The 14,629-nt window shown below is 55.3% G+C and overlaps 2 protein-coding genes across 3 annotated transcripts; one reads left to right on the top strand and one right to left on the bottom strand.

The window, feature by feature from the left end:
* Positions 1–536: 536 nt before the first annotated feature.
* On the bottom strand, positions 537–3,696 carry GPR3 (G protein-coupled receptor 3). The gene is made up of 2 exons (XM_044236343.1): positions 3,638–3,696; positions 537–2,560 (listed from the first exon to the last, which is right to left on the bottom strand). The coding sequence occupies exon 2, from the start codon at positions 2,553–2,555 to the stop codon at positions 1,563–1,565; it is 993 nt and encodes a 330-aa protein (XP_044092278.1). The 5' UTR covers positions 2,556–2,560; positions 3,638–3,696; the 3' UTR covers positions 537–1,562.
* A 6,036-nt stretch (positions 3,697–9,732) lies between these two features.
* CD164L2 (CD164 molecule like 2) lies at positions 9,733–14,403 on the top strand. 2 transcript variants are annotated; one of them, XM_044236341.1, is made up of 6 exons: positions 9,733–9,820; positions 10,284–10,451; positions 10,552–10,623; positions 11,166–11,210; positions 13,297–13,441; positions 13,820–14,403. In XM_044236341.1, exons 1-6 carry the CDS (start codon positions 9,733–9,735, stop codon positions 14,352–14,354), a joined length of 1,053 nt encoding a protein of 350 aa, XP_044092276.1. In that variant the 3' UTR covers positions 14,355–14,403. The 2 variants fall into 2 exon arrangements, with proteins under 2 accessions (XP_044092276.1, XP_044092277.1); XM_044236342.1 differs by lacking the exon at positions 9,733–9,820 and having other exon boundaries at positions 10,230–10,451; positions 13,993–14,078.
* Positions 14,404–14,629: the final 226 nt, after the last annotated feature.

Below are 14,629 nucleotides of genomic sequence, written 5' to 3'. Positions count from 1 at the left end.
TCCAAACAAAAGTGCATTCTCAACCGGAGAAGGGGTTAGCACCCTGGTTCCTGTCCTCAGAAAAAGATGGGATCCTTGGGATGCCTGGGTGGCTCAGTTGGCTAAGTCTCTGCCTTCTGGTTGATTCATGATCCTGGGGTCCTGGGTTGGAGTTCTGCATGGGGGCTCCCTGCTCAGCTAGGAGCTTGCTTCTCCCTCTGCCTCCCGTTCCCCCAGCTTGTGCACGTGGGTGCTCTCCTTCTGACAAATATATAAACAAAATATTAAAAAAAAGGAAAGGTAGGGTCCTTGCCTGGCAGTGCCTGGGTCTGAGCAGAGCAGAGGGGCCCATTAGCTCAGCCTCTAAAGGGGCGGGTGTGTCACCTGTCAGCCTCACTCCTCCCTGCCTCTGGAGCTTCCCCAGATCCCTCCACAGGCTCCCAGGTCCGATCTAATCCCCTGCCATTCCAGGCTCTCCGCCCACATCGGGTCCACTCCAGCCCCTCCACGCATAGAGACAGAAACAGAAACAGTCTTATCACAAAATCATTCTTTATTGAGCAATGGGTTGGGGATAGGGATAGGGGAGCACTGGAGGCCATACCCCGGTTGGCAGAGGGGTCAGGTGTTGGCTCACACCCTGCCTCCTCTAGGGCACCTCAAGGTGGGGCCTGGCCCCCAGGTCCTGGCTGTGGCGCTGGATGCCAGGCTGGAGTGGACTTGGGGTGGCGCGTGTTCTGGTCCCGGCTGCCTGGCCGGGCTGCAGTTTCCCCCGAACGGCCACCAGAGGGCAGCCGGCCCCCAGCGCAGAGGAATTCTCGGTTGCTCAGGTGATGGCTTCTTAAAAAAATAAAAAACCAGAGGCTGGTGTGTTCTCCCAGTAAACCCGAGAGGGGCGGGCCTGGGGAGAAGGCTCTGGTTTCTATGATCTCTTTGATAAAAAATAAGCAAAAATAATAACAAAATACGTGGTTTCTCTTTCTCCCTTTCCCCCTTCTAGGAACTGAGGTCAGCAATGGGGATGTGGGGACTGGGGGGTACCCTGGTATGGCCTGGATTTCAAGGTGTGGATCTCTTTTTTTTCCCCTTACCGCCCGTAAATAAATAAGTAAATAAATAGGTAAATAAATAAATTATAAATAGATACTCTTTTTGTATGTGCACATATAAATAGATACATTTTTCTTTCTTTCTCCTATCTAGGCAACTGAGTGACTAACCTCTCTGACTCTTTAGCTCGGGAACCCGAAAGTAAAGTGACATGATTAAGGTCAAAGGGGGGTGGGGGGAGATCAGGGACTTGGAATGGCACTATAAAACACCCAGCAGCATTCTGGAACTCCAAGCCAGCTGGGTTGTGGGATATTTCTGAGTGGAACCCTGGCCACCTGAACATTCTAGAACCATGGAGCCAGCGGGGCCCTGGAGGGATCTGGACAGAATCTTGTGAAACACCCGGTCCTAGAACTCCAGAACCAGCTGAGTCTTGGAGGTGTGGAGCTGGGAGGTTGGAACAAAGCCCTGGAGGACCTAACATTCTGGAATTCTGTAGTGATCAGGGCTGGAGGGTCACCAGTATAGGACTAGACGTCACTGGGGGAACGGGATCGGAAGGGGATCTTGGAAGAGGAACAACAGCAGCAGATGGCCCACAGCACCTTCTGCACGTCCTGGTTGCGGAAGGCGTAGATGATGGGGTTGATCATGGAGTTATAGGTCGCGGGGAGCAGGGTGAGATAGGTGTAGAGGGGTGGAGAGTGGGCATCACCCAGCAGGCAGTAGACAGTGAAGGGCAGCCAACAGGCGGCAAAGGCGCCAAGCACCACGGCCAGCGTGGCAATGCCCTTTCGGGTGGCCACATAGTGGGAGGCAGGCAGCAGATGCCGTTGGAGGGCAATCTGCTGGGCATGGCGGCAGACGATGCGGCAGATCTGGGCATAGAGCTGCAACATGATGCCAAACACCATGAAGAAGGCAACGGCCAGGACCACCAGATGGTTCTTGGAGAGCGGATATACCACACCACATGTGGCCCGGGCATCCAGACAGTTCCAGGCCAGCACAGGGAGCAGCCCCAGGCCCAGTGCGCCCCCCCACACTAGGGCCAGCATCACATAGGTCCGAGTCACCGTTGTCTCTGAATAGTAGGTGAGGGCATTGTACAGGGAAAGGTAGCGGTCGACAGTGATGGCCAGCAGGCTGCCCACGCTGGCAGTAAAGGCCATCGCCAGCACGCCAACCAGCACCAGGCTCATTTCCACCGAGCCAATGCAGAACACAGCAGCGAAGTGCAGGACCAGGCCCAGGCCCGCCAGCAGGTCGGCCACAGCCAGGCTGCCCACCAGCAGGAACATGGGGGCACGGAACGTGGGAGTGCCCACAATGATGGCCACCACCAGCGCGTTCTCACAGGACACCAGGGTGCCTGAGATGCACAGCACCACGTCCCAGGCCCTGGGGGAGGGCAGCGGGGCGGCTGGGCCTGTGGACCCCTCTGTTGAGCCCACGCTGCTCACATTCACGTTGCCTGAGCCGGCGGAGAGCCAAGCCAGGGGGCTGCCTGCACCCCACATCATGGTACCTGTAGGAGAAAGGCCCTGTGAGAAGCTGGCGGGCTGGGTGCTGGGCGAAAGGGTCTGAACCGGACAAGCTGCCACTCAGGATACATTGTGAGTGTGTCTCCTCAGGATACCTGATTGGGTCCCAGTGCCTTGTCCCCCACTCATGACCCAGGGCTTCTTCCAGGATACTATTGTCTCCCCCTGCCCACCCCCACCCTCACTCCAGGAGGGACCTATTTTCCTCTCACTGTACTGGGTCCTTCCACTCTCCCTTCCAACTCCCTGGGCCCCACAGGCCTCTTTCTCCCACGTGTGTGACCAGCAGAGAACCTGGTGAAGGCTACCATAAGTGGATGGGGGGCCGGTAGGATTCTGGAGATGCCAGGTAGGCCTAGGACTGGGGAAGGGAAACACATCTCTAGACTGAGGGTAGCTCTGCTCCCTCCCCATCAGGGAGGATGACGCTTAGTTTCTGAGGCTTGCCAGACCCCTCACGAGTCTCAGTATTGCCAGCCCGAGGCTCCGCCCCCAGAGAATGCGCGTGAAGCTCCCTCCAGCCCCCACCCTGCACTCCCCGGGTAACACCACCTAGAAACTCAGCCCCACCCCCAACACACACGAGCCCAGACTTCTGTCCCCGCCAGACCCCTCTTTCTGCCTGGTCCTCTGGGTCTTTGGAACAGACACCCTCTGCTGGAGGCCCGGATCCCTGAGTCAGAACCCTCCTTCTGCCCAGACACCTGGATCTTGGGCCTGACTCCGCATCCTGCCCGTGTGTCTTGATCCTTAAGTGAGACACCTCTTGCTCGGACACCTGGGGCCCTGCCTCCGATGACTCCTGCCAGCCCAATCTCAGAGGACCATCAGTCCCTCCAGGGCCTTGGGCCTTGGAGGAGAGCGCACCCACGCGGGGTCACCCAGATGACGGTTCTCAGCACCCCGGACATTGGGTCCCCGCCTGCTAACCCAGATTCTGGATTCTCGGTCTTAACCTCCGACCTCTGCCGGCCGCCGGGAGCCTGTCCGCTGGCCCTTCTCTCCAGCATCCTGCGTGCCCTTCCGGATGCCTCATGCCTGCAGCGGGGCCCCCTACTTACCTCTCGGGACCTGGTGCGGCTGGGCCGCGTGGAGGCTCTGCTCGGGTCCGGGCGGCGAAGGGTTTCCGCGGACCCGGAGAAGCCCCCGCGGCCGCGGGAGAAGCGGCGTGAGTCACCCGCCCCGCCCCGCCCCCGGCCCCTGGTTCGGTGACGTCAGCGGCCCGACGGGCCAATGGGTGCGTCGCGCCGGGGCGCAGCGCGCGTCGGCGAGGCATAGTAATGAGGCCTCGCACCGCCCGCTCCCCCATTCATAAAAAGCGACCGTGGCCGCGGCCCCGCCCCCTCCCCACTCGGCCCGCGCTGTCCTTGACGCGGCGCCCTCTGCGGGCCGGGATTTCTGGGGGAGGGGAAGCGCCGGTGGGATACCTTGGAGAAGTCTTAGGAAGGTTGCGGGGAATATATAAGGGGAAGCAGAAAGGGGCCCTGGAAAGACTGTGGGGGTGATGGGACCCTCAGGTGGCAGGGACCGACGGAATTCGGGTGACGGAGACGGAGTGATGAAGCTGAATGGGCGTCCTCCGTGAGGATGATGGGGGTTGCCAAGATGATGGGGCCCTGAGGTGATGGTGACAGCAGCACGAAGGAGCAGGGAAGTGGGTGGCAGTGACAGTATGAGCAAGGTGACAGGATCCTGGGGGATGGTGGCCATGAGACGCTGCCAAAGAAAAAGAAGCCCCCAGGGCAACCATAGCAGTGTCAGGGTGACTGTGACATGATGGAGCTCAAGGATCCCAGGGTGGCAGAGGTGATGGCAAGGGAAAGAGAAGATGGAGTGTCCAGATGATAGGACTTCAGGTCACCATGACCCTGTCACAAGTGCTGAGGTACCCAGGGGACAAAACACAGTGAAGAGGGTTGTAAGGTAGCTTGGAATGAAGATACCGGGTGACTGTGGTGAATGAGTTCCAGGGTGAGAGGGACAAGGTAGAGGGTCTGCACTGACAGTGACCAGGCAGGTGAGGTGCTGCCTGGGAAGGTCCTCGTGATGCTGGGGCTGGGATAAGGAGCTGCATGACGTCACTCATGTCAGCCCAATAGCGCCCTCCCAGCGCGGGAGGGGTGGGCCTGGCAAGATTTCAAAACCTGAATTATTTATTCAGGGATCTGGAAAGCCAGCAAGGGGGGGCACTTCCCCGAAGCAGCAGGAGAGGGGGAGCCAGGAAGAACTTGGAAGCAGAAAACCTGGCAGCACAGTCCCCAGGGCAGGCACCTCTCACAACCCCCCATCTTAGGCATTCTGGCAGGGTAGGGCACGGAGAAGGAGCTCCATCTTCCCCAGCCCTGCCTGTCCTTTGTCCCAGGGAAATACACCATTCAGCTGACTTTTCCAGAGGTGACAGATGTGCCCAGGGGGAGAGAAACTGGCTGCTTCTCCTTCCTCTGTCTCTAGCTTTGATCCTCAGTGGATCCCTCCAGGCCTGTGGGATGGTGGTGGAGGACAGGGATCAGGTTAGGGCTTCAGGAAACCAGAGGGGCTCAGATCCCAGGCCCCACTGACTTCTCCCCTGACCGTGGCACTGCTGTAGTTCCCTCAGTCAGTGTGGGGCAGGGGGAAGGAGGTGACGGGCCAGCAGCAGAGTACAAGGAAAGAGGAGAGCGTAGGGGCTGAGGAAGGTGATGCATTTCCAGTTGGATGTGGTGAGTTGGGGGTAGAGGTGGTCAAATCCTAGTTCCTGCATTTCCACGCTGTGTTACTTTGGGGGAATTTCTTCAGCACTCTGCGCCTGTCTTCTCATCTGTAAGAGAGGGTAATGTTAGTATCTACCTCAGGATTGGTGGGAGGGCCCGGCACATTCTCAGCACTGTGTTAGCTACCAGTAGCGTATCTGGCAGAAGGAGGACACCTGGAAGGCATAGGTGTGCAGGTAGTAATTGAGTTTCTAGGGCTAGATGATCTCAGTCAGTGAGCAGAAAAGCCCCAGGGAACGTCACCACTGAGGGCACAGATTGCGGGTGAATGTGTCCTTGCAAAGGGTCCTGGCCTTCCCTTCACCCAGAACCCCTTCACTTCATTCAAGCCTCTGCCTTCACGTCAACCCTGAAACAGGCTTCCCGAACCTTTGTCCTAAATCACCCCACCTGCTCTCCCCTCTTTCCTTGAGTTATTATTTCTCAGAGCTTCACATTCCTAAATTTGTGTTTATTTATGTATTTTCTTTTTTACCTCACATCAGCCTCACCAGAATATAAGCTCCATGAGGGGAGAGACTTTGTTCTGTTCCGTGCCACCACAGCACCCAGCATTACAGCAGGATGCTTGGAGTAAAAAGCAGCGTCTAGAGAAAGTGGAGAGTACTGATATGCCCAGTGTCCAGGATGGGGGGGCGCAAAAGAGAGAGCATACAGGGGCATCGGCCCCCCAGAACTCAGGTGTCCACTCTCTTCCCCATCTGAGCTGGGTTCCAGCAACTTCGCCTCTGGTCTCTGGGTCGGGAGAAGGTGGCTGGCAAGTTGGCAGGAAAGAACTATGTGAGAGATTATCTTCTGCTATTCTGAGTGGCAGTAATAGTTCTTTATTTTATTTTATTTTATTTTATTTTACAAATGTTCATAGTTAATTAATCCTCTCATGAAACATCTGCAGAGTCTTTAGTCCTTTTGGCCTGAGCCAGCAAGGGCCTGTGTGGTGCCTGACATTCTTTATTCTGTTCTCATGTCCTACTTGCTCTTTTCTTGAGGTCTTTTTCTTCTCAAGCTGACCATGTCTTGCAAGGCTGTCTTTGGGTTCATTTTTCTTTCACAATCCAAGGAATTGTAAATCACGCCCAAGCCAGTTGCTGCGCCACTGTCAACATGGGTTCTGACTCCAAATATAAAGATGACATCTGGAATGGTCTTATAATATTTTGGCTGGTTTTCCCCCAAAGTTCTGCCTTAGATACTGTTGCCTTCTCGCTGTGAAGAACATCAACGACCACATTTCCACTGAAGTAGTTGGTTGGCTAAAACTTCCTGATCCAGAGAGCCACAGGGTCGTTCCAAATGGAAGGTGATCCTCAGGCAGTCGGGGGAGGAAAAGAGTACAGTGATATTTCCAGCCATGAGAAACCCCAGACACCCAAGAGACTCAAGTGAAGCTATGGATTTTCCCACGGGCGCTCCCTCCATACTTCAAAACTGCCCGATGCCAATGGGACAATGGAGGCCATCACTGCCACCTGGGTCTCTCTTCCCCAAAGATCCGCTATCTAGAGAAAGGGCTGTCCCTTCCTCTTCTATTCTCCTCATGTCCTCTGCCCTATCTCTTTGCTTCCTCCCCACTACTGATACCCTGTCCAGTCCTTCCCACCTCCCAGGTGCCAGACCAGATGCCAGGGATTAGAACAACCCTGTATCCCCATTTCATGGGTGAAGCCTAGAGAAGCTGAAGGACTTGGCCCCAGTCACACAGTATATGGCAGAGCTGGGACGTGAAGCTGGTTTATCTGCAAATCCAGTGTGCCTTCCATTCCATCCTAAACTCACCTGGGAGTCAAGTTTGACCAGGGCTGACAACACCTGTAGTTCCCGAGGTGACCACCAGGTGGCTATGAGCGCTCGATTCCAGGTAAGACTTCTTCCCTTACCGTTCCCTCTTCAATTTGGGGAATCCCATGGGCCTAGGTCTTCATGGAAGATGGGTGTGTATCTGAGGCACAGATAATATCCACACAAGCCCCTGCTCAAGCCCCCCAAGAATCTGGGCATCGTCTGTGCACACATTCTTAACACAGACCCATTTGTTCATTCACCCGATATTTACTGACAGTTCCCTGGGCTTTGAGTGGGTGTTATGGACAGAGAGATGATCTGGCCACATCCCTGCATTTTCTTTTCTTTTTTCTTTCTTTTAATTCTTTCTTTTCTTAAGTAAACTCCATGCCACACATGGGTCTCAAACTCACAACCTGAAGACCAAGTCACATGCTCTACAAACTGAACCAGCCCAGCACCCCCACATCCCTGCATTTTCAATGTTCAGTAAAGTTTTACTGAGCATGTGCTACTTTCCGGGCATGGTTCTAGGGACAGAGGATAAGGCAATGAACAAAAATCCTTGATTTCACAGAGCACCATTCTGATGGGGAAAGATGGACAATCTACAAATAAACACTTAAGAGCGCCTGGGTGGCTCAGTGGGTTAAGCCACTGCCTTCAGCTTAGGTCATGATCTCAGGGTCCTGGGATCGAGTCCCGCATCGGGTTCTCTGCTCAGTGGGGAGCCTGCTTCCTCCTCTCTCTGTCTGCCTCTCTGCCTACTTGTGATCTCTCTCTGTCAAATAAATAAATAAAATCTTTAAAAAAAAAAAAAAAACACTTAAAATGATTCTAAGTAGGGGGCCCCTTGAGGGTCTCACAGACCAGAAGGACAGGACAAACATTCAGTCACAACATGATCCAATCTGTTTATTTAATAAACACCTACTTAGCCCTTAAGTGTAGAGGGAGTTAACTGCAGAAAAAGATAAACATGGCTCCTGCTTTCATAGAAATTACAGCCTAGGATACAAAAGAGCAATTAATTACACATTTGATATGTGTTTTTTTTTTAAGATTTTATTTATTTATTTGACAGACAGAGATCACAGGTAGGCAGAGAGGCAGGGAGGAAGCAGTCTCCCTGCCGAGCAGAGAGCCCAATGCGGGGCTCCATCTCAGGACCCCGAGATCATGACCTGAGCCGAAGGCAGAGGCTTTAACCCACTGAGCCATCCAGGTGCCCTGATACGTGTTTTGAAGGAAAAAGGAAGTATCGTGATTGAGGAAGAGAAATGGGGCAGTTTTAGGGGTCTGGGACACACTCAGGTGAAGGTGCCCAGGAAGCAGATGGACCCACTGGGTCCTGGATTCACATCCTATCCCCCCTCATTGTAACCATGTGCCTGTGGGCAGGTGATTTTACTTCTTTTTTTAAAGTTTATTTATTTATTTTCTTATTTTAGTTATCTCTACACCCATGACCCCAAAATCAAGAACCACATGCTCTTCTGACTGAGCCTGCCAGGTGCCAGATTTTATTCCTGAAGCCCACAAACTGGGAATAACAAAGCCATGCCTAGAGGGTAGTCATGGACATTAGATGAGAAGCTGCAATTAAGCTCTTAATGGAATGTATACTCTACTAAGAGTAAGAGGTCAGTAGTGTGAACTATGTATTATTAGTTACAGGTGGCAGCTGGGGATGGAACACTGGGCTGGAGATGGAGATAGGAGACCTGATGGCTTTCAGATCAGAGCCAATGGCAGAGGAATGGCCAAATTGGTCCCAGGAGAGGTGGAATAGGTCTCAGGAAGGAATTGGGCCACCAGGAAGAAGAGGGGGAAGGAGGGAAAGGAGAGGCAGCAGAGAAGGGGAAAGAGAGTGGAAATGAAAGAGAAGGGGGAAAAAAGAGGAGATGCCCTCTAAGGAACCCGAGGAGAAGATACAGAGGGGGAAGGAACAAGAAGAGGCTGGTGCCAGGGCAGGAGTTGATGCGGAAGGAAGTCTGTGGACACCTCCAATTGTCCTACTAATAATGAGACCAATAACTTGGTCAGAGGGCGTGGTGGAAAGCTGAGGGGCAGAAGAGAGTAAGGTGCAAGGGGTGAAGCGAGGTGGGCGGTCAGAGTCCAGCGGCCGGGGGAAACCATTCCCCGGGCGTGGGGCCTATTTGGGTTCACTCAACAAGGTCCAGCCTGCGGGAAAGTCACCTCGCTTCGAATCCAGATTTTGCACTGTGACCTCCGCCTACTCACTCACCTTTCCTGAGCCTTAGTTTCCTCACCTGTGAAGTAGGGATACTAACTACCCCGCGAAGTTCGGGAAGCTGCTGGCGAGGACTCCCAGGACCAGGCGTTGCTACCACACCTGGATCCCGCCCCCTTTTGTCCGAGCCCCCGCCCAGATCGCGGAACGAGGCTCGGCCAGGCCGCGCCCACCACCTACGCCCCCACATGACCCCGCCCCCGACGACCGGGCCCCACCCCGACTGGGGGCCTTGCCCCGCCCCAGAATGACCCCGCCCACCTGGCCACGCCCAGGTTGCCTGGGTCTCGCTTCCCACATCCCAGCCGAACCGAGTCCGGGAGGGACGCACCACAGCCGCTCTCCGCCGACCCCCGGCCCCGCCCCGCCCATGGCCGCGCCGGGACCCCGCGCCTTACGGGTCGCGCTCTGTGGCGGCTGCTGCTGCCTTCTCCTGTGTGTCCAGCTCGCTGTGGCTGGTAACGCGGACCAGGGTCTTGTTGGAGGCCCAGCCCGGGCAGGGGCAGGCGGAACCTGCCTTCGTCCAGCCGCCGGTTCTGGAGCGGTCTGGGCTGGGGGGCGGGGGGCTGGAGGGGACTTTTCAGAGAGTTCAGGGCTCAAGCGGTGGGTGAAGGGGGTTCTAACCATGTGTGGAGCACCGTATACAATAGGCTCCAAGTGTTTGGAAGTGAAGGGACCCCAGGTATGTCTGGGATAGGGAGCTCCACATCTATCAGGGAACCCCGGGTGTATGCAAAGGGAGGGGACTCTGGGTGAATGTGGGGGAGGTTGGGGTGTGTGCAACCGTGTGCTTGTGGAAACTCCAGGTATGTAGTGGGCCTTAGGGGATCCAGGTGAGTGTATGTGTGCAAAAGGGTGAGCACCACAGTAGCAGGGAAGGGCTGGTGCAGCTCAGTTTCAAGGAGTTGCTCCCACTCCCAGGTAAAGGAGCTCGAGGCTTTGGGCGGGGAGCTCTGCTCCGCATGAACATCTGGCCAGCTGTCCGAGGGGCCTGCAAACAGCTCAAGCTCTGTGAGCATTGTGTGGAGGGGCACAAAGCACACAATCTCTCCGGCTGCGTGTGGGAGCAGTGCCAGCCTGAGGAGCCAGGTATGGAGGTGGGCCCTCCCCAAATCGAGTGCCCCCAGTTCAGAACCCCAGGGCCTTGGGCCCTCTCCCCAAATCTCTCCCCTATACCTTCTCCCACCAGGACACTGTGTGGCCCAAGCTGAGGTGGCCAAGGAAGGTTGCTCTGTCTATAACCGCTCGGAGTCATGTCCAGGTAAGGGGACTCCTGCTGACCTAAGCTGAGTTGGAGAGAGGGGGCTGAGGTGTCCCCAGACAGAGCCTTCCCTCCAGGAAGGAACCGGCTGCTCTCGGGGAGCAGACTATGCTCACGAACACCTGGGTCCACTTTCAGTTCTTCCTTTAGCTCATTGAGAAGTTCCTTCCCCTCTCTGGCGTATTTCCCCATTTAAAAATTGGCATAGCCAAAGGATCCAGGACAGATGTGTGGAGGGGCTGGAGAAGCTAGCTCATCTAATTTAAATCAGTGAGGACTTCAGAATCCGAATTTCAGAAGAGAATGGAGGGAGGGCTTTCTGGAGGAGGTGTCATCAAAGATGACCCTTAAAAGAAATGGAGAGAGGGCACATCTGGTGGAAGGAACTGTATGAACTGAGGCTTGAAAGTATGTTAGCTGGACCTGGATCTGGAACAGGGTCCTGATGTGAGTCAGAAGTCCAGCTGTTGGCCTGGATTGGGTTCTTGGCGGGAGTCAGGGAGTGGGAGAGGTGATTTAGTATGGATTCCCTGTCTTTCCAGCTGCCCACCACTACCCCACCTATGAACCAAAGACAGTCACGACAGGTAGGTGCTACCCGGGAGGATGGGAGCGGTGGAAGGACTAGAGGGGCCAGCAAAGACAGCTGGCCTCAGGCGCTGACATGCCCTGTGACCTCAGCCCTGTGACTTCTCCTGCTGAGACTGTTCCCACATCTGTAAAGTGGGTTGGGTAATACCTCACAGAATTGCGGCTAGGATTTTACAAGCAGGTGTAGAGAGCCTAGTTCAGTGTCTGATGCATAGAAAGAGATGAGGAAGTGATGGTTCCTGTCCCTCTCCCCGGACCAGTTCTGGGAGCTCAGGCTGACCCTCTCAGGACCTGCCCTTGGTGCTGAAGCATTTGTGGCTGGCTCAGGCCACCAGGGAGGTGTAGTTCAGTGACTACCTCACAAAGCAGGCTCCTGGCAGAGCAGAAGCAAGAACTCTGCCCCTTGGTTCCCACTGCCCCTCAGGGCCCAGAGGTCACCAGGCTTGATAGGGATGACTGCAGAGGCTTTGGTTAATTAAAGCCAGAAACTTGATCTTGGAGGCTGAATTATTGATGACTCAGCTCCTTCTGGCTGAGCCCTAGATCGGTCTTGGGCAGCTCATTTCTTCCCTCTCCTACTTTTCCCCCAGTGTCCTTCTCTGGGGCTCCCTGTGGTGTAGCTGGGACCACCGTTTGCCCTTCATATTCTCCGACCCCTTACACAAGCTATACCCACCAAGAGGTGCACCCAGCTCCCAGCTGGGCCCCTCTCCACTGCCCCAGAATCACCTTCTGCCACCAGCCCTGCCCTGGCACCTGGCCTAGGGCCTGAAATCGAATCCCTAGTGGGAGTTGATGGCTAACGTGGCACAGGTGGGAGCCACCCAGACAGCCTGGCAACTGGGCGCTAAGATGGGCCTGGGCGGCGGGGGCGGGGTGGGGGGGAGGAGCAGAAATGTTTAATGTTTAGAGGACACTGTGTGACTGGCTCTGTCTTAACTGTGAGGTGACTTTGGGCGGGTCTAGTCCTCAGAACCCAGCTTCTCCCTCTGATGTACATCACATCACCTAGTCTCCATTTATGCGCTTGGTAGGGCCTGGGCCCCCACTTCTTCCTTCTGTAAGGGCTCTGACATCGGGTGACTCCAGGGTGTCAGGACTTAGGAGTATTGAAAAGGGACAGTATTATCTGCATTTTGGCTTTGAACCCTGAGAACCAAGGCCAAAAGAAACTCTGAGCCAAAGGGGTCTGGAGGCCCAGCTTCTGGGTCCATCCTTACCTCACCCGGCCAGAGTGGGATAGGGAGGCTAGAAGGGAGCTCATTGCTCTCAGGACCTTGCCGTCCTGAGCCCAGAGAGGATGTAAAAAGACATCAAGCCACAGAGCAACTGCAGCAGAGCCAGGGCTGGAGCCAAGCGCCCCCCACCCCTGCCCCCGCCACTAGCCAGGCACTGTCCCTCCCACCGGGCACTTCCCAGCTGGCCACAGGATCTGGGCCAAACTTTTTCTTTTTTTTAATTTAATTTAATTTTTTCAGTGTTCCAAGATTCATTGTTTATGCACCACACCCTGTGCTCCATGCAATCTGTGCCCTCCTTAATACCCATCACAAGGCTCACCCATCCCCTAGTTTCCCTCCCCTCCAAAACCCTCAGTTTGCTTCTCAGAGTCCACAGTGTCTCATGCTTCATCTCCCCCTCCGATTTCCCCCAATTCACTTCTCCTTTCCTTCTCCTAATGTCCTTCGTGTTATTCCTTATGCTCTGTAAGTAAGTGAAATCATATAATTGACTCTCTCTGCTTGACTTATTTCACTCAGCATAATCTCCTCCAGTCCCGTCCATGTTGATACAAAAGTTGGGTATTCATCCTTTCTGATGGAGGCATAATATTCCATTGTACATATGGACCATATCTTCTTTATCCGTTCATCTGTTGAAGGGCACCTTGGCTCTTTCCACAGTTTGGCGGCTGTGACCATTGCTGCTATGAACATTGGGGTACAGATTGGGCCGAACTTCTGAGCCTGCTGCTTGAGGCTCCCATTGTGAGGACTGGGGCCTCCAGGAGGCCTGCGCCGGTTATCGGGGTGGGGTTGGGATCCTGGTCCACAGTGACCCGCTATGACCTGCACCCTGCAGGGAGCCCCCCAGTTCCCGAAGCCCACAGCCCTGGCTTTGACGGGGCCAGCTTCATTGGGGGTGTCGTGCTGGTGCTGAGCCTGCAGGCAGCGGCCTTCTTCATCTTACGCTTCCTCAAGGCCAAGGACAGCACCTACCAGACACTGTGAGTACCTGGCCAGCCAGCAGAGTCCCAGCTCCCTTCCCCCACCCCACTCTTGCCCTTTGGGTCCCTTTTAGTGCCAGTTTTCAGTCTTTTCAACAGGGTGGCCCTAAGGGTAATGTCTTCCTCCTGACGTCACCCATGGGAACCACACCTCTCCCTCCTCAACGCATGGGGTTCCCTCTGTCCCCTGTTGGCTGGGGCCAGGACTCAGCCTGGACCTGCGTCTGAGAACGCAACTGAACCCACTTGTCTTTGTCCCTCATGCTGCCGGCAGGGAGGAGAGCCAGTAGGTGACACCCCAGGCAAGCCTTCATTTTGCAGCCCTGTGGCCACAGGCAGGAGCCTGGGACACTTGTGTGTGGTTTGGTTTTCCTCTAGGAAGGGGATCTGCCCTGAGGCCCCTGTGTGCCCGTGTGTGCAGTGGGGCGGGTTGCTGTGGCCTCCCTTAACGTGTGTGCTTCCGGCCACTGCCTGCCGTCAGGGGGTGGGGGTCTTCGCCCAGCCGAGGCAGCACCACCGCCCTGAGTGCCCTCTCTGTCTGGCCTCCGCAGAATCTGACCCCCTTCAGGCCTGGATTCCACAGGAGAAGGAGGACGAAGAGGGTGCCCTTTTTGGCCCTCTTGTAGGCACTGGGGGTGGGAAAAACTTTGGCCACCCATGTCTGGCCCCTGTGGGCTGTCAAGTAGGTTCAGTGCCTCCTGTCCCGGGCCTGGTACCTGCAGCCGAGAACATTCTTCAGCCATCTCCTGTCTTACCCATCATGTCTGCGGGCCCCCTGCCTGGCACAGGGTCTGTGCCTGCCTCTTCCCATCCGCCTGGCCTAGCACTGCCCTCAAATAAAAGAACTCTTTGCAGCACTGTGCTCCATGTCCTGCGTCTTGGGCTGTGTGTACATCTGTGGGGGGTGGGGTGAGCCATCGTCCTCTCCTTCATGAGAATTCAGCCTTGAACTGCTACTATCACCTCTCTCTCTCTTTTTATTTTTTATTTTTTTTAAGATTTTATTTATTTATTGGACAGAGAAAGAGAGCACAAGCGCGAGCAGGGGGAGCAGCAGGCAGAAGGAGAGGGAGAAGCAGGCTCCCCTCCGAGCTGGGAACCTGATTCAGGGTTCGATCCCAGGACCTTGGGATCATGACCTGAACCAAAGGCAGACACAACCAACTTAGCCACCCAGGCGCCCCAATC

This window comes from Neovison vison, chromosome 2, assembly GCF_020171115.1.
Source record: "Neovison vison isolate M4711 chromosome 2, ASM_NN_V1, whole genome shotgun sequence".
NCBI lineage: Eukaryota > Metazoa > Chordata > Mammalia > Carnivora > Mustelidae > Neogale > Neogale vison.
The sequence above is the reverse complement of the archived record's forward strand: the minus strand, read 5'-3'. Positions and strand labels throughout refer to the sequence as shown.

What these genes read in the sequence shown, in the direction of transcription:
- GPR3 (XM_044236343.1), bottom strand. Translation starts at nt 2,555, where the DNA reads ATGATGTGGGGTGCAGGCAGCCCCCTGGCTTGGCTCTCCGCCGGCTCA.
- CD164L2 (XM_044236341.1), top strand. Translation starts at nt 9,733, where the DNA reads ATGGCCGCGCCGGGACCCCGCGCCTTACGGGTCGCGCTCTGTGGCGGC. An exon ending in TGTCCAGCTCGCTGTGGCTG is followed by an intron (nt 9,821 to 10,283) that starts GTAACGCGGACC and finishes TCCCACTCCCAG; the next exon opens with GTAAAGGAGCTCGAGGCTTT. An exon ending in CCGCTCGGAGTCATGTCCAG is followed by an intron (nt 10,624 to 11,165) that starts GTAAGGGGACTC and finishes CTGTCTTTCCAG; the next exon opens with CTGCCCACCACTACCCCACC.